The sequence below is a fragment of the Colius striatus genome, chromosome 2 (genome assembly GCF_028858725.1).
Source record: "Colius striatus isolate bColStr4 chromosome 2, bColStr4.1.hap1, whole genome shotgun sequence".
Lineage (NCBI taxonomy): Eukaryota > Metazoa > Chordata > Aves > Coliiformes > Coliidae > Colius > Colius striatus.
The window spans coordinates 118,442,271-118,466,000 of record NC_084760.1 but is presented as its reverse complement, the minus strand read 5'-3'; the positions used below and the strand labels follow the sequence as shown (position 1 = coordinate 118,466,000).

General features: G+C 42.3%; 2 protein-coding genes across 2 annotated transcripts; both read left to right on the top strand.

Annotated features, from left to right (window-relative positions):
• The first annotated feature begins 1,376 nt into the window (after positions 1–1,376).
• Positions 1,377–13,890, top strand: LOC104561652 (cadherin EGF LAG seven-pass G-type receptor 1). Its single transcript, XM_061989658.1, has 13 exons — positions 1,377–1,532; positions 2,134–2,403; positions 4,077–4,214; positions 4,823–5,039; positions 6,031–6,189; positions 6,646–6,797; positions 7,919–8,087; positions 8,954–9,162; positions 10,345–10,521; positions 11,125–11,344; positions 12,656–12,792; positions 13,447–13,590; positions 13,825–13,890. Exons 1-13 carry the CDS (start codon positions 1,377–1,379, stop codon positions 13,888–13,890), a joined length of 2,214 nt encoding a protein of 737 aa, XP_061845642.1.
• A 3,224-nt stretch (positions 13,891–17,114) lies between these two features.
• Positions 17,115–23,354, top strand: LOC133624868 (cadherin-23-like). Its single transcript, XM_061989657.1, has 9 exons — positions 17,115–17,205; positions 17,693–17,829; positions 18,260–18,457; positions 18,747–18,841; positions 20,096–20,251; positions 21,055–21,252; positions 21,744–21,917; positions 22,334–22,529; positions 22,928–23,354. Exons 1-9 carry the CDS (start codon positions 17,115–17,117, stop codon positions 23,093–23,095), a joined length of 1,413 nt encoding a protein of 470 aa, XP_061845641.1. The 3' UTR covers positions 23,096–23,354.
• Positions 23,355–23,730: the final 376 nt, after the last annotated feature.

The following is a 23,730-nucleotide window of genomic DNA, read 5'->3' as shown; positions in this document are numbered from 1 at the left end:
TCAAGAAACAGAAGGAACTGAAGGCATAAAAGCTGTCTTTTTTCATGATGGAAGATATAGTTGGAACAAGAAGACTGATACATTGAAGCTAATGACACAGCAATTAAACCCTGTTTCTTAGCCATCCTCCATAGTCAAACACCATCAGTTGGCTGCTTGTTACAGAAATAACAGTAAGTAGATGGTACTTCCAAGGTCTTTAATGTGACTGTTGTACTGATTTCTCTTTAATCAGCCTCCTGAACCATTCTGATGATTTCCTTATAAACAATGGCACTGGAGAAATCACCCTCAGCAGTAACTTGGACCATATCACAGCTGACACAGTTGTTACACTGATAGTTATTGCTACTGATCATGGAGTTCCTCAGCTTACATCAAATGGTAAATGATGTCTTTTCACCTTTCTTTTTGCAGCAAGCACCACTGCAAAAAGGGTTTCATAGTAGTAACCACTCTAAAAAGATGTATTAAAATGAGACCAATGATGTGTGTTTCTCTTTCATTTTTCTTTATTTTCTTCCTGTTATAAACACTTGAACAAATTAGAAACTGGCAAATCACTGTAAAACAAAGATTTCCTTTTTCAAAAAGCATTCATAGAATCATAGATTGGCAGGGATTGGAAGGAACCTTTAGAGATCATCCAGTCCAACCCCCCTGCAGAGCAGAGTCACCTAGATCAGGTCGCATAGGAACATGTCCAGGCGGGTCTTGAAGACCTCCAAGGAAGGAGACTCCACAACTCTCCTGGACATTCAGTATTCAGCATTTTCTACAACTTTTTCATGTGTCTTTTAGGACTTTGATTTGTTATGAGCAGGAGGAACAATTCATTTCCTTAAAATGACTGGCTGCCACAGAATTTGCACTTTTATGCATATTCCTTCTCTTTTCAATTTAGAGTAAATTTAAGGAGTGGAGAACACCTGTGTAGCTCACAGACTTCAAACTGGAATTGGATTTTATTGAATTCAATTGAAACAAAATATTTTCTTCACTATGTCGGGGAGCAACAGGAGAACATCAGTTAGATACAAAAAGCATCACGCTCTGTGTGTTGCATGTTAATCCTTGTTACTGTTGTTTATATTTCTTCTCGTTCCTCTTCCCTACATGCTGGTTTCTGTCATTTTTCTACTAGTTCCTCAAAAATTAAGGGAAACAGAGCACGGATCATGATGATTTTTGCAGCAGCTTCACTGTTTTGTTTTCTCTCCCTAGCCTCTGTTACACTCTACTTGCTGGTCAATGACACCAGCTTCCAACTGAATTTTGCTAGCTCCAGCTATGAGTTCAGCATTCAAGAGAATGAAACACCAGGGACTGCAGTTGGCTCTGTGGAGGCTCTGACTGGAAGCATAGCTGTGCAAGTAATGTACTTCCTGAAATCCCACGGGGACAAGTTCTCCATTAGTGACCAAGGAGACATTGTGACTCTTGTGCAGCTAGACCGAGAAGAAAACGACCTGTACAGCATCATTGTAGAAGCTGTTGATTCCGTGGTGCCTCCCAATACAGCTGTTACTTTGGTACAGTAGACTGCATTTCACAATCTGTTTTCATAAAGAAATAGAACTTATTTAAAATACATTTAAAATCAAGCAATATCCAGATAAGTGTTGTGTGTTACACAAAAATGAGCATTTTGAGAGCTTTTTATTTCCCTTCTCTTTTTTCCCCCTGAGGAGATAAAAGTCTCTTGACATATTCACACATTTACACCACTTCCTGAGAGTTCCCCTGTGAACAACCCATTACACAGGAACTGATCAACACCGAAACTCATTCTGTGCATAGTTCTGTCACATATGTGAGGTAAACATGCCAAAAAGCCCCAGATGATTAATCCCACTCGTCTCTTTCAGTTGGGGTACATGTTATCTCACTTGTTGTAGTTGAGAATAAAAAGCACTCATTCAAATGCTGAGATGCTTAAGTTGTGAAAATGCTCAAATGCTGAAGTTTTTATGTATCCTTTTGGTGTTTGGGGGTTGGTTGGTTGGGGTTTTTTTTCCTATAGGCTTTCCTACACCAGAGCAAATCAAAATGATCTTCTGGATGTCATTTCTACAGCTCAAATCTATGTCTCTCTTTTTCTTTCTTTTCTTTCTGTTTGGTTTTTAAACACAGGTAACAGTGAGAGTTGATGATGTCAATGACAATCCTCCAGTTTTCTCACCATTGATTCAAACTAAACTCTCAGCTCCTGAGAATGCAGCTAGTCTGGACTTGGGCATATTTTCTGCTACTGATCAGGATACAGGAGTTAATGCACTTATAAGCTACTCTTTGCAAGATGATTTTGCAGGAATGTTCCATATTGACAGTTCTACTGCTAAGCTGATGACAAATAAAGCCTTGGACAGAGAGACAGTGGACAACTACGAATTGAAAATCATAGTAAGTTGACAAAATGGATGCAAGTTCACAACATTCTCAACAGAAAAAGAATGTTAAATCATCACCAGAATACTGCTTAATCTTAGTGAATTCCATCACAACTTATTACTAGATTTTTGACTCGGTTTTGCATCCAGAGCTTTGTTTTCTGCTGTGGAAATTGGTACTGGTGAATAAATGATGTGTGAACATTTGATCTTCAGGGTCATAGTGACACAATAGTTTACTGTGAGATCTGCAAAGCATTCCTCAGTCTGTTTTACACTGTGTAGCTGCCATACTGTTGCATTGCTCCTTCTGCTTTGCAAATCCATATTGTTTGTCCCTTTCTCTTATTTTTTTTTCATTTGTCAAAATGTGCATACTCAGACCTTCTAAAAATACCCAAAATATAGATTTCCAGGTTTTAAAAGCAGTGAAAGCATAAAGTTTCATCCAGCAGTGATGTGGATATCTGTTTATCCTAGCCAATGCCATTGATTTTTGCTATTATTAATCAGATAAATGATTGTGTTTGCAAAGAAGAGTTCCAGCACTGACCATGGTGTACAAATACATTTTAAGGATATATTTACTGCTAACAAATAATTTAACAGGTCAAGGAGCTTGGGGAACCTTGAGGGAGGTTCTTCTCTCCTCTACTCTGCCCTGCTGAGGCCTCATCTGGAGTCCTGTGTCCAGTTCTGGGCTCCTCAGCTCAAGAGGGACAGGGAACTGCTGGAGAGAGTCCAGCGCAGGGCCACCAAGATGATCAGGGGACTGGAACATCTTTCATACGAGGAAAGGCTGTGGGACCTGGGGCTGTTTAGTCTGGAGGAGACTGAGGGGAGATCTTATTAACATTTACAAATATCTAAAGGGTGGGTGTCAGGAGGTTGGGACATCCCTCTTTCTGTAGTAGCCAGTAACAGGACAAGGGGTGATGGGGTGAAGCTGGAACACAAAAAGTTCCACTTAAACATAAGAAAAAGCCATTTCCCTGTTTCAGTGAGGGAGCCCTGGCACAGGCTGCCCAGAGGGGGTGTGGAGGCTCCTCCTAGGAGGTCTATCAAGCCCCACCTGGACATGTTCCTGTGTGACCTGATCTAGGTGAACCTGCTTCTGCAGGGGGGTTGGACTGGATGATCTCTAAAGGTCCCTTCCAACCCTACCATTCTGTGATTCTATGAACATATTCAGAACAGCACAGAAACATACATTCTGAGAATGTTAGAAATGAATGGACACTTTTTACTATGAATATTATGTCAATGTATCTGTAGACTTGAACCTTTCTGTCCCATGTTCATGCAATGTCAAACTGACTGAATTTGCCACATGCTAGATACTCCTCACAGCTTGCTTTGTGCAGGCACTTCAAACCCTCAAGATACGAGGGATTTCCTTATTCTTTTAAATGCCACATCACAGATATGCATGTTTGCCATGGGTTTGTGTTGATCAGCGTGCCATCTGATCCCATGGTGTGTTTGATCTGGACTTGGGCTTGAGCTTTTGATTAATTGCTGACAAAATGAGGCAGAGCATGTGATATGGTGAGGACACGAGCTGTGGGAAGACACGCAGAAAGTCTGCTGAGGCAAAGCTGCACAATAGTTAAAACTGAATTGAACTGGTGAAATAAGTTTGCATCAGTCTAATGCTGCATTTAATGACAAGCTGTTTCCTCACAGGCTGCTGACTCTGGCAGACCATCACTATCTGCAAGCTTGGTTCTAAACATCACTGTAGAAGATGTGAATGACAACCCCCCAGTGTTCCCCCAGAAATCATACTCTGTGACCGTGAAAGAGAACGAGCCTCCACATGTGGTATGTGGCATTATGAGTAAATAGGCTGTACCACAGTTGTTTTCTTCATATGGAAGTGGTACTAATCTAGGATGACTGTGCTTGGGTAAGCACAAGCTTTTTTTCACTTGATGGAGTCTGTAAAATCACACAGTGTGTTGGCTTTATATGGCAGTGGAGTGCCGATCACACTGACTTTTCCAAAATCTCTCTTTGTGCTGCTCCCCCTTTCCCTCCTGTCCTTAACAGTGGTGCCATGCTGCATGGATCTCGTTTTCAATGGACCTATGGGCAACATGTTTTCAAGATGCTGTATGTCTTGTGTGTATATCCAGCATCTCCCTGTTCTTAAAGTGTTCTGTCTTCTCCCTACTTTCTGGCTCCACATCTGCCTTGCAGATGTGAAGTAATGGTTCACAGGTACCAAAGGAAGAGACACCACCTAAGAATCTGTAACATCTGTTCCCAGCCCTGCTATATGCTGTGTCAGGATTCTACCAATGCAGCTAATGGCCATCTGAGTCATTCAGTCAGCAAACGTTACATAGTCTTGTGTGTACATTTTGCCACTCCTCATTCTGCTCTAAACCTGGTGGGTTTGGGGTTTGTTTTGTTTTGTTCTCATTTAGATTTTGAGTGCAGCAGCCACAGATGCAGATATAGGGTACAATGCCATTATTCATTACACCATCCTTGGAGAGACTTCCTCATTTCATGTTGGAGAAGTTTCTGGAAATATTACAACCCTTCAACCTCTGGACTATGAAAGTCATTCCCAGTATACATTCATCCTGAAAGCTTTCAACCCCGGAGAGCCAGACCTCCAGGACACAGCAAACATTACAGGTATCTCTAGTTTACCATAGAGAATTTGCCTTCATTTTCCTAAGGGTGTGTTTCAGCATGTGTAATGAAAAGGCATAAAGATAGCCTTCAGCAGTGATACAGTCTGCTAAAGTATCAGAAATGATGATGTGACCTTTTCCCTAGAGCCAGATGGAGTTTTTTTCCCCCTCAAAAAATGTTTGACTTGTCAAAAATGAAGATTTTTCACACAAACTGAAGGTACTTCAGTGACTCACTGTAAAGTACATTTGTGTATTCATACTTTTTTTTAATGGCATTTTTTGAGTACCTGTTGGCTTGAAAAGATATTTTGGTTCTTTTTCTGCTTGTTTTCAGAAAGCCTGCTTCTAGGGTGGGAAAAACATGTTGATAGTCATTATTACTCTTGCTAAAATAACAGTGCTTGGTTGCTGTTAGGTTTTTTTTCCCTTAAACTGAAATGATCTTTTTTTCCCAAACACTGTAAAAGACTCATTTGAAGTTGATGATCTAGTTTTTTGGTCAGCCTCTACCTCCTTTTGACCAGTATGACTGGAAGTGTTGGTTTATTTGTTACTTCTTAGTCTGTGTTCTTTATGTTACCCTATGGCCAGCTTCCCTATTTGTGGATGGTGACCCTATTGTACCAGGTCATGCAACTTTGTCTGAGTGTTTGCAATCTAAGACAAAGACTGGAGATTCCAGACCAATGTGGACACAGAAGGAAGCCTAACAAAACTATAAGATGGTATTACTCATGACAGATAGAAGTGACAGCATGTTAGCCACAAGTGCAGACGTTGTGGGAAACTATTGCTTGAGCAGGAAATAATTTAATCCACAAAGTCAAACATTTTGAAGTACAGTAAACAAAGTTGCCATCTGGTTTAAACTGAAAGAGTTCCAACTCAATTCAGAGGAGCTGTGCTGGTTTATGTTAGCTGAAGAAACAACTTGTAACCATTCAGGTGAAATCCATGTTTGCACTTATATGTGACCTTTCTTTCCTTAGTTATGGTGGAAGATGTTAATGAAGAAGGACCTGTATTTGACAAGCCCTCATATTACCAGATCCTTCCTGACAGTTCTACAGCTGGCACACAGGTAGTGGATATCAATGCAACAGATGAAGGCAAGGGTTATGATGAAGGCATTTTCTACAATATTTCAGGTATGTCAGAAAAAAATCTTGTAGGTGTTTGTTACTGAGGTACTTGCATAGAGCTAAACTAAGCTGCTGAGATGGGAATGAGACATAATGGTCATAAATTGAAATGGCAGGTTCTGCCCTCTGTGAAGATAACCAAGTACTGGAACAGGTTGCCCAGAGAAGCTGTCCTTATTGGTTTACAGTACCTGATGCTCAAAGCCTTGAGAAACCTGCTATGAATTCATTCATGGCCCTACTTTGAGATGAGAGGTTGGACTAGAGGCCACACAAGGGCTCTTCCAGCCTGAGTGATTCTGTGACTCAGGTGCAGAATCAAGAGAGGCCAGATGTCTTGCTCCCAATCACACGTACAGATTAGGATCTCAACTGTATCTCTTAAATTCTGGGCATATAACCCTGTTGCTTATCTCTGCTGGCTGTGCTGAGCATCTCCAACACTTGTTTTTTTGTCTTCAGATGGAAACTCAGAAGGCCTCTTCAGTCTTTCCAGTACCACAGGAGTACTTGTGTTAACAAGAGACTTGACAAAACAAACTGTTCCCCAGTATTACTCCTTGACAGTCACTGCTACAGACTCGGGTCTGCCACCTCTTTCAACTTCTGTGAAGGTACTAGAAGTTTTACTTTAGTGTCTACTTGTGCAGTTTATTCCCCAGATTCTTTTGTTCTAAACTGATGGTAACTACATGAGGAAATGGGTAATAGTGGGGTAAAATGAGCAGCAGAATGCCAAAGTCCCACTTTTGTTTCGGGAACAGGGCACAAGATGATAAAGTTGTGATGCTACAGCAATTGCTGGCACACCACTCACCATTGTTGTCATCATTCCACATCAGGAAAGGAGGACAGAAGGAGGGAGGCTTATTAGAGGAGTAGAGACTTCTGTGCAAAGTCAAGAGAATTGGACAGGCAGGGAGGATGTAATGGAAGTATGTGATAAAAAAGAGACAGCAAATAAGACATTCTCATTTGGCTTCCTATAATACAAGAACAAATAAATCGCAAATTGGAGACTGATAAATGTAAATATGAGGAAAGGAACCTTTTTCTGAAGACAGTGCTTGGAACTGGCTGGTGATTTTTGCCACTCAATAGCATGCTCAGCAGAACCTGTTCTAAAAAAGGACTGGAAAGGTATATGGATAAAGACATGTAGAAAATGACATTCAACAGCACTTTAAAATGTAGGCTTGTGAGCTGTCATTCTTCAGAGCACTGGGCAGCAGCTGTCTGGTATCATTTAGGAATAAATGATCTTTATTTTTGTGAAGGAGTAGGAATTATTTCTTTACCACCTGTCACCTTTTTTTCATAGATGAAGTCTGTTATAATAATTATAAAATACTGTACTTAGAAGCTGCTGCTCTGGTCATGCATTCTGCAGTGCAAGAACTTGTTGCAAATACAGCTCAGTACCTTTCTCTGGGGACTATTTAACCAGACAGCTAATCTGACAAGACCTGCCTGGACAGGTTCCTGTGTGACCTGATCTAGGTGGACCTGCTTTGGCATTAGGAGAGCATACAGGTGAACCTCAGCTGATGAGGATGCTGGCATTTTGCACTAAACTTCACTGCCTTCAAGGCACCAATGCACCAAACTCACCACACAGCAATCACAGGCTTTTTCTAACTGATGAGGTTCTGGACTTCTGCTGTTGCATAGCTCAATAGAAAAGTCTGCTAAACCTGAAAACATAACCCCAGTGGTCACGTCCTTTTCTCTGCAGGTGTCAATAACAGTAGCTCCCAGCAACTTCTCAGTGCCAGTGTTCTCTGAAGCAGCCTATCAGCCCACCCCTCTGAGTGAGAAGACGCTGCCAGATACGTTTGTTGTACACATCAGTGTGCTGTATAAGGTTCCTGTGGTATACAGTATTGTATCTGGAGATGAAAAGGGTAAGCTCTTCATGTGAAATAACCAGGAAGACAGTGTGTTAAACAGATCACTTAGCTTTTGGATTGTTTCTTCTCTCTGTCCTTTTGCTTTTATCTTGCATCTTACAGCCATTAATACTGGATGTGTACAGATACGGGTATAAATTTGTTATGGATCAAATGTGGGCACATGGTTGGTTTTCTGCTAACATTGTTGCATGATACAGAGCTGACTGTGCTCTACAGTTTTTGTCTGCTACGGCAAGATCAGGTGGTACCTGATATATAAAGTTACAGGGACTGGAGAAAGAATCCTTAGTTTGGCATAAAGGTAGAAAAACTAACCCAGCATCATTTTCTTCATAAACCTGAATAGACAGAGGAAGTTCACATGGGATGAAGTGGATCAGTGCTGTGTCATGTCTCTCTTCAATACACATAGAGCTGATCTTATGGTATCACAACCACTTTGTTGTTCTTTTTTGGTAAAGTTTTTTGGGTGAAGTTGTGATCTCCTTCACGTTTCTTGTAGAATTTCTCATTTTCAGTAAGAATAGGACTCCACAGGAAAGAAAACCATTTCTGAGTCCAACAAGGACAAACAGTCTCCGACTGTTTCAGAGGAAGGTCCAGACCTCCTGACTAGAGAGTGGCAGTGTGAACTTCTCCCCTTTGGTTCTCATCTGACTTTCTGAATTGCTTTTGTTAATTACAGCCCTGGATATATCAGCCATTCTCATAAATCCATTCTCTTTTATTCTCTAAAGAATACTGTAGCATAGGCTATTCAGATGTATAAGGTACAGTTTGTATTGTAGGTTCACATTTTCATTTTCAACAGTATCATAAATGGAATCATTTCTGTGGTTTGTTTCTTTTTTAAACAGGCTATTTCATGATTGATTCATCCACTGGTATTGTAAGAACAAGAAAGAACCTGACCCTGGATGATTTCCCTGTCACTTTCAACGTGCGAGCAACAGATTCGTCTGAGGACAGCATATTTAATGAAGTTTCTGTGACTGTGGAAGTTATTGATGAAAATGATTTCCCTCCAGTTTTCCCATCCTCTCTACTAGAAGAAAGTCTGAAAGAGGTAAGAAAATGTCATCCAAACAGAAACACAAAAAGAAATCCTCAAAATTATTGTGATTAAAGAAGTGTTTTGATGAGTACACAAGTAAATGTTCTGGGACTGGATGGGCTTGCCATGCTCTGCTATATGATGTTTTAAGCTTGATTTCAAGCTGAAAATCTCAACACACAAAGAGAATGGTCTAGAAGCAGGGACACACTGAAGGAAAGGGGAATCTTTTCCTAATAAGGGGTCCCATGAAGGAAAACCAGTCCACTCTATTTTTGTATATTTGTACACAGAAGATATTCATGTGCATTCAGTATCTAGTGGATGTACTGGCACCACACAGGCTCCTCAGCATTTTGTAAGGGAGCTTCCTACCAAGAAGTAGCAGGCAAAAGTCTCCAGTTCAGCAACATTTGCCTTGCTCATACATACAACCTGTTGTGATTCTTCCTGACACAAAGTAACCAGTGGCAGAAAGCAAGGCAGACCTCGGTCTGTGGCTGTGGGTTATGGCAGCCTACAAAAGCAGCCACAGCATTTAATTAGTGCAAAAGTATCAGACTCAGCATTTCTCTCTCCAGTTTTCAGACAACACTTTCCACCGGTGATTCTGCCAGCTACTTTTTAAGAGGCACATTCATCATGGTTATATTTTACCTTGCCTTTGTGATTCTTGTCTGATTCACACACACATTAACAGCCACTGCTGATTTAAAATCTAGTCCATTTTTAACACTGAGCTAAACACATGTTTAATTATTATGCCTTTTTGTAATGTTCCCAGTTAGTTTAATGTAAGAGTTAGAATCACATGAATTACTACATCACATCATTGTTTTGGCCAGTGTGCAGAAAGGAACGTGAGTTTGAAGTTGAGAACACGCATCGAGTTACACAGGAGTGGAGGCTGTTGAGCATGAATAATTCCTCAACAGCAAGGCGGGTGCTTGAGGTTAACATTTGGCCTGTTTGAAATCGTGGTGGTTTTTCTTCCTGTGGACTGCTGCTGTAGGTAGACACACAGGAATAGCTCTTTAAATTAGAGGGAACTGTGCTGAACGAGTTGTGTCATTGAGATTTGAAAATGACCACACTACTGTGATTGTGTGTGGTATCTGCTACTCTCTCCCTTTGCCATAACTCAAGAAATAGCAGCTGACCACTGTCTGACAGTCTCAATCTGCTCATCCACAGAATTTACCTGCTACCCAGATCGTCCAGCTGAAGGCTCAGGATGATGATAAAGGTAGAAATGGTTTGCTAAGGTACGGCATTCTGAGTGAAGGTGCACTGTTCAGCATAGACGAAGAGACTGGAATCCTCTCTTCCACTGTCCCCTTTGATTATGAAGAGGAACCTACAGAGTATCAGGTTTGCTTTAGATTTCTTAAATCATTCAGAACCCTTTTATCTTTCCCTTGGATAAGAGGTGCTGCTTTTGCTTCTGTTTAGCTTGACATTGCTTGACCATTTTATGTGTTGATTGAAGAGCATCTCAAGATGCAATGCATCATTAAAGCAAGGCACTGCCTTTAGCTATAGTGAACTTCAAGCAAGTCTCATCATCCACCCATCCTACAAACTCTCAAACACTTCAGCACGTGAAGAACTAACTTCACAGTGCCAGCTCATGTCTGCAGTGCTGTCCATTCGCTTGAATCTGGACTGCACTGAAATCTTGCAGACACAGTTCTCAGTTGTCTTTATTGTTGCTGCCACTGCTGGATATTTTTTATGATCTTATTTTGCTTTGAGCAAAAATATTGGTTCATTTGATGGTTCTATATAGAAAGACCTTTGTCTTTATTGACCACATACTCCCTAAGTTTTCCATAATCATTTTGAGGTGAACTCAGAATTCAACTTCATGTTTCTGAGAGTTCTCCAAAGTTTAAGATTCACCAGGATGTTTAAATCCTTATGTAAGTACCTGTTTGTGTGGTTTCTCGTTACTAACACTTGTGTAACTCACAGATTGTGGTATATGCTGAAGATGATGGAATCCCTGAGAAGAAAAGAGGTTACTGCACAGTTGTCATAAAGATTGTCGATGTCAATGACTGCCCACCTGTCTTTGATCCAGTGGCTGAACTCAGTGTAAATGAAAACGTGCCCGTGGGATTCATAGTTGGAAAAGTCACAGCAACAGACAGAGACACAGGAGACAATGCCTTTGTTGTGTATAACCTTACAGGTAACGAGGAATATTCTCTCACTGCTGTCACTTGGTTGTCTGTACTGTTATGAGCATAAATAACACCATGTGTGTTATCTCCTAACCCCTTTCCACAAGAGCCAAGAAGGTTCACTTTCACCTGGTTGGATATTTTACTTGTTTATGTTTGTGCAGCTTTCAAACTGATTGAGCAGGAACTACTTTTGCAGCAACTACAAATTGGTGTGCTTTTAATCATACTCTGAAAATCAGCTTTTAAGAAACCCCCTGAGTTACAGGACTGCCAGAGCTACAAGTCTCAGAAGCAATTTTGATGGGGAAAAATATGCCCACGCCTGTGTTGAATGAGGAATAAGGGTCTGGGACCCAATCCTTCTCTGCCTTGCAGAACCCATTGTGCCTGTGCCAGGTGTTAAATGAAGCCTCTCCTCAGCCTGGGGACTGTGGGCACTTCACAGCTACAATAAACTCTGTTACCTCAGGTCTCTACCCAGGCTACTAATAGAAAGTGCCTTCAGCTTCATGTTACATTAATGTACCAGCTTGTGAACCGTAGTGACTGAGAGCTCTGGTTTCTACTTCCTGTCACACATAACCGAGGCATTGCAGTTGAGAAGAGCTGCTCTTGCAGCTCCTCTAGATCTGGCAGAAATGGAGATTTAGAGCTCTCTGGACTAAAGTTGGCAAGAGCTGAAATAGGCTTTTGTTGTTATGCACCAGCAAGAGCCATGCATATACAGGCTGGATGTTTTTAGAGTGTTTTCCTTCTAGTATGGATGGAGACTTTGAGGTGGCTTTGGATAAGGGTAGCCCCAACCACTAAAAGTCCCTGTCAGGTCTTTTGGCAGTCAAACTGCTTTCTTTTTAGATCTGTGTGCCCATCAGTCCACCTTCATTACAGACAATAAATCCAGGGACATCTCTCCTTAGAGATCTTGATGGGAGCACTGTCTTGTCATAATCAGCAACCGTGTGACTGAACGTACAGGAGGTCAGAGGACAGCAAAAGTGCCAGGGAACACCTCTAGTCTCCTCTGAGTTGCACAGGCTTGGAGGAGTTTATTTCCAGAGATTCACCCCAGAACTCCAATGTGCTGTCCATCATCATTTACCTGCCTCAAGCACTGTTACTTTTGGAGTGTGACAGATGTTAACCCATTCTGCTGGCTTACACTTCAAATGCTCAAAATATCTTCTGGTTTATCTCAGTAGTATTAAACCCCCCATTTTAATGAGCTCAGACACAAATAAACATATAATTAAAGAATGTAGTTCCTTATGTGCTTCTAAGATGTATTTATTGATAATGCTTCTTGAAATGTATCTCAGGTGATGGAGGAAATACATTTGAAATAGATGAAATATATGGCACCATTAAGATAAAGAACTCTCCAGACTATGAAACTGTGGCTAAATACAACCTTACAGTGAATGCAATCAACAATAAATCTGCCCCTTTCTACCAGGTAAAAGACCATTACTGTAATAAATTATGTCTTCCATTCAGAGTGGATTATCAACTAGTGGGAGGGAGATCTATTAAAGACAGAATAAATGAGTCACCTAATCATGTTCAGGCTCAGACTTTTCCAACCTTTGTCCATGATGAGCAGTATTATGCTCCACCATCAGTTGAAATACTTCAAAATCATGCATGGTAGAACTTCATCCTGAATTGTTTGCAGACTAAGCTGTGCTGGGGCACTGGCAGGCTTGCCTCCTGTGTTAGCACTAAGTACTGGGATAATTTTTCATGGGAGAAAAAGTAACTTTCAGCAACACTTTCTAGTTCTGCTGTATTTCTTTCATTTGAAAAGATATTGCACACTGTGTTATAAGAACTTGAATGTGTGTGGTTCCCTTAGCTGCATCTAGCAGCAGCAGGACATGCTGATCTCCTAAACACACTGAGTTCTTACTCTTTTCAGGAGCTGGAATCCCACTGCAACACTAAATTCTTGCCTCTCTCATATTAAAAGCCTGTTGTGATCTGTGATGGTTTTTGACTCCAGCCCTTTGGAAGTCTCAGTTATCCTTGTTGCATGTGCAAATAACAGAATATACTGCTAAATGAGACATTCTAATTATTCTGAAATGCATGAAACCATTTTGTTTTCCAGGCAACTACTCATGTCAGTGTTCTGGTGATTGATGTGAATGACAATGCTCCAGTGTTTGCTCAGGACTCCTACTCTGCTTCTATAAACACGGTGAATCCTGTGGGCACTCATGTCATAACCGTGAGCGCTACCGACAAAGATCAGGTACCTAAAAGCCCGTTTGATGTGCACACTGCTTCAAGCTGCAGCCCAAATGTATCTTTCTGCTTTCTCTAGCATGAAATACCAAATGTAGAAGGTGAATTCTGATAGCCTAGCAGCACTGGGAATTGGAAATTAGGATGTTGATGTTTCTGCCTTGACACTGACATACTCCCTGTGTTTGGGCACGTTTCTTCAGTGGTATTTTTCCCCCTTATTTTTCCCCCTTATTATAAGGTGTCCTACCAGTCTTTCAGAAGCATGCAAGGACTGAAGCAATGTAGTGCTTGTGAAGTTGTTTGAAGTCCTGAAGTAAAATTATCTGCAAAAGCTAAACATCATATAGCTGACTTAGAACATGGACTTGCCTGCTTACCAAACCCCTCTGAAGTGTGTTACTCAGATATTTGCCCTGTCCCCATTTCTTTTAAGGTCATTTCTTTGATGTGTCTGTACTGCAACCCATCAAATCGCATTCAGGCAGAGATTCCACTAGTCAAAACTAGATCACCATCACATCACTACTAATCATATCATTTAAAAGAGAAAACATCTATAAATAACAACAAAATAGGTGTAGCAGGTACCTTCCTATTTCTTCATGCATAACTGTGTTTAAAATAGCTACAGCCATGGTGTATTGCTGCAAGTAATCCAATAGCCCCTTTTCCAGTCATCCTTCTCAAGGACTTTATACAAAAAGTGAAACTGCTTATGAAAACTGCTGCTCCTCTACCATGCAGAGGGGCACCCACCTTCCCTTTGCCGCCCTGTCAGGATTCTGGGCCAGAGGCTAGCACTCTAATTATTACATTTTATCTCTATTACTCCCTAGTCTTGAAATAGTTATGAATCCACAGAATATTTAGTGACAAAGGCAAGGTCTGATCCTGCTGTTGCAGAGACATAGAAATACAGAGCTAAGCTGTCCCTCTCTACATGTGTCCTTATTTTCATTACAGATCTTTTCTTTTTGCCCACCTTTTTTACTGAGCAACTGCGTGCTGAGTTTCTTCTGCTTTGTGTGTTTATCAGTGCCCATCCTACCATAGGTAACCCCAAGTTAATTCACCAATCTCACCTTCTCTCACTAGAGATATTTAGACATCATCAAATCTCTCGTTTCAATATGACCCCCGACTGTTTGCCTCCAACTCCCAGGCTCTGATTGGGTCTGTCACTGACTGGACTTTCCTGTTTTCCCCCCATTTTCTTCTTCTTCTTAATTATTTAGCAAGTTCAATATGAACATGTAAGAAGTTGGTGGTGTCCCTGTTCTTGGGACGGGATTCATGGGCTATACATCAGGCCAATATGATCAATGCAGAAGCTGTTCATTTTAGCACTCAATCACTTTATAGATGTTATTCTTTTCTAAATACATGATGTAATCTATTATGATTGCACAGCTCAGTCTATCATGCTCTGTTCACATGCCTAAGAGCAGAATGTGATTTGTTAAGCTTAACTATGACCATATCTTGATAGTAGCAATTTCTGCATTCCATTACCTAATTCCTTCTTTATCTAACTTCTATTCTAAGCTCACATAGTTTCTTTCCCACACACATATATGCCTCCATATCTACAGTCTAATAAGCAACTCGTCCTTGAATATTCTTTATGCCCATTGTTCACTGTCTGATATAGCCAAAGTCTGAGGCCTGCATCTGAGGCCTGTGCCTGAGCCTAATGCAGTTTACAGTCTCATATAACCAAAGTCTGGGTGGGCCACATGTCTGTTTTCCTTCAGGTACGTTGTTACAGAGGGGGTGGACTCTGCCCATTGACCCTTCCCCTTGCTGCTGCTTTTGTGTCACAACCTAGATAGAAAGTGGCTCTGAGCCTGGTTCTCTCTAGCTCCCTCTAGAATGCCTCTGGCATTCTGTTCACTTAAGCATGCAAATACTGAGATTCCAGTGAGCCTCTGCCATGGGACTTGGGCTACAGAAACAGTGTGGTCCTGCAAGCAAGAGTAACGTGTTGTGTTGCTTTCATGGCAGGGACAAAATGGCCTTATTGAGTACTACATCCTTCCTGATAGAAACCTCAGCCCATTCTTCCTGATAGAAGATACCAGTGAGGGGAAAATAATTACAACTGGAAACCTGCCTGGATCTGGAGAGATGAGTTTAACAGTGATGGCTAAGGACAAAGGCTCTCCAGCTTTAAACAGCACTGCTGTGGTTACCCTTAATGTGTTTGACAACCAGCCATTTGCTCCTCGGTTTAACGAGAGCAGTGTCAGGTGAGGCTTTCATATTGGGTTATGGAACTGGTGCATGTTCTTCAGGCAGTGGAAGTGGAAGGGAGTTTTCATATTCTATTAAACAAAACATCCAGGAACCTCTGCTGTGCCAGTGGTTCTGCAAAGGTAATGCAAGGCATGGCCTTTTATTTCTTTATCAAGCAGCTTCTATAAGCCAGACTTTGTCCCTTTCCTCTTGCACACTAATAAAACACTCTTCCTCAGGTTTTACTCGAGGGTAAATGAACGCCTGGCTACAAAAGTAGGGCTTGCACTGGGCTCTGAATGGCAGTGAGCTCTAGCAAACAACTAGTGGGGAGGGGGCAGGACTTTCCACAGAGATCTCCCTCTTTAAGAGTCAGACATCAAAGCCTGCCAGTGCAACAGCTGCTGGGAAATGTAAGTGATTTGTCATTTGTTTCCTACCTTAGCATTTCCGTTTTGGAAAACACAGGAGTGGATTATTTAATTTACACTGCCACTGTGCTGGAGTCTTCAGGGAAACTGATTGACTACACAATTGTATCTGGCAATGAAAAAGGTGAGTGCTGTTTCCCTTACCAGTTAAAATAGCCAAGACAACAGAGTAACCTGTCTTTTGTGTGGCAGATGTTGCTGTATTTCAATGAGATGGAGAGCAAGGATAAAACCTTGTGTCCTCTCTTTATTTTCATTTAAAACAAAAGAAAATACACAAAGAATTTCTTAGATCTCTTCAGCAAGGATGTTGTGAATCTTCTTTGGCTAAAGAGGTGGTGGTGACTTACTAGGAAATGGATTCCTGTGCTTTGAACTTAGAATAACTTGCAGGCTGAAGGAGCCTAAATAGAAATTGGTCAGCAAGCAGCTTCCTCCCTGCCAATCACTTCTAGCCTATAATTTCCTTGCACTTGCCCTGTGTCAGGGCTTCAGCACTCCTTCAGCTTTTGCAGCTGTGCTGTGACTCCATTTGGTGCACATCAAAGGTAATTAGAGGAAACTCAGAAAACCAGGGAAAAAGAAGCAGCTGCAATTCTGTTTTCTATGCATGTTACTCCTTTACATGTTTCAGACCTGTTTGGTCTGGGCTAGGACCCCAGCTATGATGCCTTTGCTACTCAGACAGTGGAAGTGTTGCATTTCACATTCTTAAGAGCAGAGTGGCAACATCCTAAGAGCAACTAAGACCTAAGAGGTAGGAGGGGTACAAATGAAATGGTAGCTCTATCAACAAAGGTGTGTGCTTTTCCTTTCAGGTCATTTTAGATTGGATCCAAAAAGTGGTCAGCTGAGAACAGCAATGAATTTGGACTACGAGGAAGTTTCTCAGTATGTGATTTTAATTGAAGCAAATGGAAATGTCTCATCTGCAGCACAAGTCCAGCCTTCAGGTAACTTTTTGCTTTGAAGGATGTTTCAACTTAAATCTGGGGCAATAGACACATCATCTGTATTTCCAACCCAATATAGAAGTCATGATTGTCTTAAACTGAAAACTCAAATGTGAAAGATGAAAAGCTGGAGATCAGGGCAGTGCAGAGAAAAGCCAGCCATCAGATCTCAGAAAAGAACAGCGTAGCTGGGCATTGAGCTCCTTGGCAGGAGCTGGAGGAACCTGCCTGTCCCTTACCTGGACAGCTGGAGAGGACTGACAGAGAAGCAGTGCTGTCACCTTTGGCCTTGAACAGCCTCCTCTCACTTGGAGTCCCAGGAGGAGTGAGATTGAGCTGCTCTGAGCATATTCCTGCTGAGTTCCCTTCCTTCTCCCTCTCCTACTTGCTGCAGAGATACTGCTGCAAAGCCACAGCCTGGCCCAGCCTTTGGAAGTTGTGCTTTGCTGGTGTTTGTTGTTGCAGTTAACTGGTGTTTCTTTCACAGGCCTGTTTGCTCAAAACGTGGCCATGCTGACCATCTCTGTGGAGGATGTGAACGAAGAGCCAGTGTTTCTGAGCAACGCCTACTCCGCTCGGATACCAAACTCCGTGCCGTACAAGTACTCGGTCATTACAGTTCAGGTAGAGGATCTTCCTGTGCTCTCCATCAGGACAGGAATCCTTTGAAAGGTTTTGGATTTCTTCCACAGTTTCACTGGGTTAAAGGAGCTGTTAAATCTGCTTGTGCAAGCTTGAGGCAGATTCTGCCCATCACCCAGGTTTAACATAGTGCTGGGGAAGGATGGAGTGTTTAGGGAACTGGTCCAACCTTGCTCTTATGCTTGTGGCTGTAGAATCCTTCAGGATTGCTGGTAAATGTATTTCTCCTTTTATACCCTTGGTCTGATTTTAATAGTTTGTGCCCCACTTGGTTCAGTGCAAAGAGAAAAATATGACAGCACTATCCTGTTCCAGTCTTAGAAACAGCAACTGCAGAGTTGACTGATTGAAGAGCAACGTGCAGTGCAAGAGTCACAAGCTGGGTTTCACAAATCACCTTTTTCATACCCAGGCCACAGATCCAGATTCAGGAGACAATGGACTTCTGCAGTACAGCTTAGTGGATAATCAAGCCAATGAGTTTGACATCAATGAAAATACAGGGCAGATTTTTACCGTGTCTGTAGCAGGAAAAGCTGGAACATTTTACCTGGAGGTTCAAGCTGCAGACCAAGGCACGACAAGTCTCACAGCCCGGACGACTGTCAATGTAAGGAGGATTGCTATTTATAATCCTGATCTGCTTCTGTGTCTAAACTCTGTATAGAACAAGGGCTAAGTTTGGTAATGAGGAAAAAAATTAGTTAACCCCATGCACTGATAGTGTATTTACCACGTGCTTTGGCCAGAATTATGAGGTTGCCATTTCCATTGACATATAAAACCACGTTGGCTGACTTTTAGAGGACAATTATTTCATACCAGAGGGGGGTTTTGTGTTTTTAGAGTCAAGTACAGATGCTTTAGAAAACCTTATGTGTGATTTCTTCCTTTGCTAGGTAACAGTTGATTCCAGTTCCAGTAACAACATTGTGGTGCTGGTGCTCAATCAGAAAATCGGTGCTGTTGAAAAAAACATCCTTCAAGTAAAAAGGTACTTTTGAAACTGTGAAGCTTATTCTGCTATAACATCTGATAACAAATTCAGAGTCCCTTGGAGACAGGGGTCTGACAGCCTGTGGGGAGGCTGCTACAGACACAGGGCCCATGAAAGGCTAAGCCTTCAACTTGATGTAGTTGAGAATGATTTGAAGGAATTCACGGGAATCCATCGGTTTTTACCTGGTAAGGCTTTGGCCTGAGCCAAAGAAGTCATTGGATTAGATGATTCCGACAGGTCTCCTCCCACCTCAATGTCTTTGTGACTTCTAACAGCCTAAATTACAGTTTTTCATAATTAGTAGGCCCAAGGTAGCAATGTGGAGGCAGGACAGAGGATGCAGACCAAAGCCAACTTTGCTACAGATGGAAAATCCCTGTTGTGGCACAAGAGCAGAGGTTTTCAAGGAGGTCTCAGTGCTGCTGTGCCAGGGGATTAGCTAGTGATGTGTGGACAGCCAGGCTACAATTAAAAACCTGTTCTGTCAATTTGGGCATGTATTTGAAGACAAGAGATGTTTTACTTTATTATACATAAATATAAATTTGGGTTGGAAATAGAGTCCTGTGCTTTTGAGGGGAAATCCCCTTGAAGGCTGGAAAAGGAGTTTATGTTGTTGACACTATTATGGAATCAGCTTCTTGTTGGTTAAAAATGAAATGGAAGCCCCAGAGCTGCTCTACTGCTTTAAAGCAGCTGAGGCAGGGTGGCAATCTCTCTGTGAAAAAGGAGGGAGGGAGGAGAAAATAATGAAGATTATGAGACTGAATTTCCCTTCTCCTTACCTTTGCTGTTTACAATACTCTATAGGTATTACTGCTTGTAAAAACTCACATCGAGCATGAAATGAGCCAACATGGCTTTGAAAAGCATGACTAAATATGTGATAATATTGGCTATGAAATCCAGGTATTGGGGGCTCCTTTACCCTTCCTTTCTATAGTTAATTGTTCAGTTACGCCAACAGCACCTAACTATGAATTTCCAGGCTATGCACATCTGCTAATGAAAAGTATCTTTGCTTACCAGCCAGAGACAGGGACTTGTAGTCAAGGAAATTGTACTTCTGGGCAAACAGCTTCATTCCTTTGCTGATGATAATCCTGCATTTTACATTCTTAGATTAAAATACTAAATATCTGCACAGTGGTGTATGAACTCTACCACTATTTGATCTTTTAATGTCCAGAGTAAAAAGAATTTGTCATTGCCCAGTTTGTTTGAAGTGTTTTCTTCTTATGATGGCAGGGTCCTGGAAGATAAACTCACCTGGAATGTCTACGTTGTTGATGTTTACCTCAATGAGCAGCAAGGACAAGCAAGAAGCAGCACTGATGTAACCTATACAAAAATCATTGCTTTTGATGATGCAAACCAAGAAGTACCTGCAGAAGATGTAAAAAGGTCTGTATGGCACAGTCTGTCTGCTGGGGGTCAGAGCTATGCAGTCAGGTTTTGTTTCCCTTATGATGAGTGATGTCTTGGACTGGACAGGTTTAGATCAAGTAACAGTTTATCTGAGACACATCTCCAGGCTTAAAGGGAAATATTTGGGTTTTTTAAAGGTTACTTTAAGAGTCTGTAAAAAAAAAACAGGAATAAGGCTGGTTAACTGTGCAAAATGTATTTAGAAGTTTTACAGACAAGTGAAGTACAAAGAACATCATTCAAACAGATGCTGACCTCAGAACTGCGGGGTACTCATAAGCAAAACCTTACATTTTAGATGTATTTTACATTTGTTTTCATAACACTACAGTGGCAGGCATGTATATTCTTACAAGCATTCCCCAAAGGGCAGCTGCTATTTAAACCCCTGATTTGTTAGAGTCAACACTTCATAACCTCGTAGTGCTGTGAGGCTGATGTGACTTGTGGTCCCAGGAAGCACGTGGCACGGGTGAACCTTTTCCTTTGAGGAAAGCACTGTTGGTGTCTGGGCCAATATGCAACTGCCTCAATGTGGATGTAGAGGATACCCACTGCTCAAGTTCAGTTTTCCAAACTGGGCAGCATTCCAGTTCATAAGCACCAGGGGTGGTTAATAAAAACCAAAGTTTTTCTTCCCAAATAAAAGACAAGTCAAGTCTGAATCTTTGCACAAGGTCTTGGGGGACCAGGGAGAGCAATGAACGGTCATCTTCACTGCTCTTCCAGCCAAAATGAAGGTCTGATACATCATCAGCATTTTACTTTTCTGTCTTCAGAAAACTTACGGAGCAGAAGAGTAACATTGAGACAGAATTGGCAAAAATATTTTCCACATCTGTCACTGCTGCTGTAGAAGAGACTCCTGCAGACTCCACAGGTCCTGATCAAACTGCAGCCATCGTCCTCGGTGTGCTGCTGGCCTGCACCCTCGTGGCCTTCCTGGCATACGTCCTTGTTACTATCAGAAAGAAAAGGTACAGATACTTTAACCATGTAATTTAGACTTAAAACTCATCACTGTGTCAGTCTGAAGAATACTCACCTGATAAAGGGCTGATTCTTGCATGCAACATGGCCTAAGATCTGCTGTAAATGAGATTGCTGCCATTGTGCTGTCGATATTCCACGTGCTACAGGTGGCTGGTGGCTGGTTCCTTTCTGTCTGTCACAGCCACGGTGGAAACAAATGCCTTTAACAAGTAAAACATGGATAGCAGAAAATTTAACTGTGAGGGAGGCACAGGCAGCTGTAATATGCTCACATAAATCTCCTCTAATCCCATCAAAGGAGGTTCTGCTGCTAACTTTGGTGGCAGTGAGGCCACACAGTAGAGGCAGAATTTACCCTCCTACTATTGCAGAAAACCAGGAAATACTCCAGTCCCCAGAATAATACTGAAATGAAAGGTTGTGTATTGTTTATGACACAAATACTTCATGATCTGTTTTTAAAACAACTGTACAGCCAATCTGGAAAGAAACTTGTCGATTTCAATGTGTTGATCATTTTCAGAAACAGCAAGAGAAGCACTTTGGCTCAGCAGCAGCCTGAAAGGACAGAGGGTATCGATAATCCCTGTGCAGCTGGCAAAAACGGCAGTGTGAGGAGCTTAGAGAACCTAGAGCACATGGATAATGGGTAAGTAGAATGCCAATGTCACAAATTCATTATGGGAAAGCATATCTAAAGCTGCAGTTCTGGTTTATTCTGGGAGCATGCGATTTTCCTTGCATCTCTCAGAAGTGTATAGGCTGACTTTTAAGAACTCTTACAATTATAAATGAAAACCTCTACAGTTGAAGGAAGCCAATACCTTTTAATCTTGCATCAAAAATTAGAAGGGCAAATTCCAACTTACTCTTTAGTAAGTTCAGCCTCGTGCAGGGGAAAAAACCCTTTAGGATACAAGAAGCCACTTAATGTTCCCCTGAGTAAAGTCCTGCTAATTCTGAGCAAGATCTATGTGCTGCTCTCAGCTGTAGAGAAGAAAAGATTTCTGCCACTGAACTATTTGCAAGTTCAGGGTGTTACAAAATCTCTTAATTCCCCCTCAGGAAAACAGAAATCCTCTCCTTTAACAACCTGAACACCACCAAAAGCCTCGATGCTGACAGGCTCCAGGCCGACAAAGGCAGCGATTACCCTGAGGTACCTGATCTCATCCCCAGCTGTGAACAAAATGAAGAAGGTACAGAATCTGAACCTAGGTACATAGAGGTCCAGCCTCCTGTAGACTTCACAACTAAACAGGTAATTAGCTTTTCAATTGCAAAGGATGGCGTGAGAGATGTTTTATTGGTATTCATCAAATAACTGGAGGGATTATCCAAAAAAAGGGGTACTAGTGCTGAACCCAGAGAAAAACCTTCTGTGAAATAACACAGATCTCTGAGGAGGAGCTGTGTTTGTCCCTGCTGGGAAGGAAAAGCAGGATGTTGTGATCCAGAGGAGAGTGGTGACTGTTCCCTCTTACAGCATGAGTCCAGTAAAAGGTCCTCCTGTGCTGCTCCTCAAGCTTGCAGCCTTCCAAAACATTCCTCCTTTGGAACCTTCAAGTAATAGAAGTGAATCAATTACCACTGCTTAGAATTTAATCCACAACCTAGTGTTTGAGGCTTTCTGCCTCATCTGTGTTTGTTTCCTTGCAGGATCTCTTCCTGAAAGATACAAAGCAGGAGTCAGCCCTTGGCTCAGCACCTGCTCCCACAGAGCGCGCCCCGGAGAAAGGAGTAAAATTTGCAGAAGTGGCAGTTATTTTGGATGCCGACGCTGAAGATGATGAGCTTGATGCTAACGATACATTTTGTCATCTATAAGAACGCTCGATGAAGAAACGTTTTGGGAAAAGCACAACTGCAGTCCTTGGGCCACTGCAGAATTAACTGAGCAATAAGAATGAGGGAACGCTCTCCCGGTTTCTATTCCTGCTCCACCCGTTCTTTGTGCTGGAACAGATGGACGTGAAAGAAAATAAGCAGCAGGCTCCGAGGGCTGCAGGGAGTAACACAAGGTTACCTTCCCCGAGGCAGGGCTGTCTGCATTACCGTGTATTTGATTTCAGGTGCAAAATGACAATAAAGCTGCTTTTGACCACTGTGGTGCCGTGTCGTTATTGGAGAAGAAACGTTCCTCAGACACTAATTTGCTTTGTCCTCCTGCACGGAACTCGCTGTCGGGATTAGTCTTAGCTCGTGTTTCCCCCTTTACCCGGTGCCTTTGCTCTCCGCAGGCCGGCGCCGAGCAGCCGTGTGCCCGCCGCGTCGCCTCGCCGCGGAGCTGCCCCGCCGGCCGCGTCCCTGCCCGCCCGCCGGAGCTGCCAGCCAGCCCACAAGTGAGCCGGGGGAGCGGGCGGCGCCATGGGGCAGCGGCGAGCTGCCGCCGGCCTCCTGTGCTCCGCGCCGTGGCTACGGGGCGTGGGGGAGGAAGGGCGGCGCGGCCTCGCCTTCCTCCT

What these genes read in the sequence shown, in the direction of transcription:
- LOC104561652 (XM_061989658.1), top strand. Translation starts at nt 1,377, where the DNA reads ATGTACTTCCTGAAATCCCACGGGGACAAGTTCTCCATTAGTGACCAA. An exon ending in CATTTTCTACAATATTTCAG is followed by an intron (nt 6,190 to 6,645) that starts GTATGTCAGAAA and finishes TTTTGTCTTCAG; the next exon opens with ATGGAAACTCAGAAGGCCTC. An exon ending in GCGCTACCGACAAAGATCAG is followed by an intron (nt 13,591 to 13,824) that starts GTACCTAAAAGC and finishes CCTTATTATAAG; the next exon opens with GTGTCCTACCAGTCTTTCAG.
- LOC133624868 (XM_061989657.1), top strand. Translation starts at nt 17,115, where the DNA reads ATGAATTTGGACTACGAGGAAGTTTCTCAGTATGTGATTTTAATTGAA. An exon ending in CCTGCAGAAGATGTAAAAAG is followed by an intron (nt 20,252 to 21,054) that starts GTCTGTATGGCA and finishes TTCTGTCTTCAG; the next exon opens with AAAACTTACGGAGCAGAAGA. An exon ending in GTTACTATCAGAAAGAAAAG is followed by an intron (nt 21,253 to 21,743) that starts GTACAGATACTT and finishes ACAACTGTACAG; the next exon opens with CCAATCTGGAAAGAAACTTG.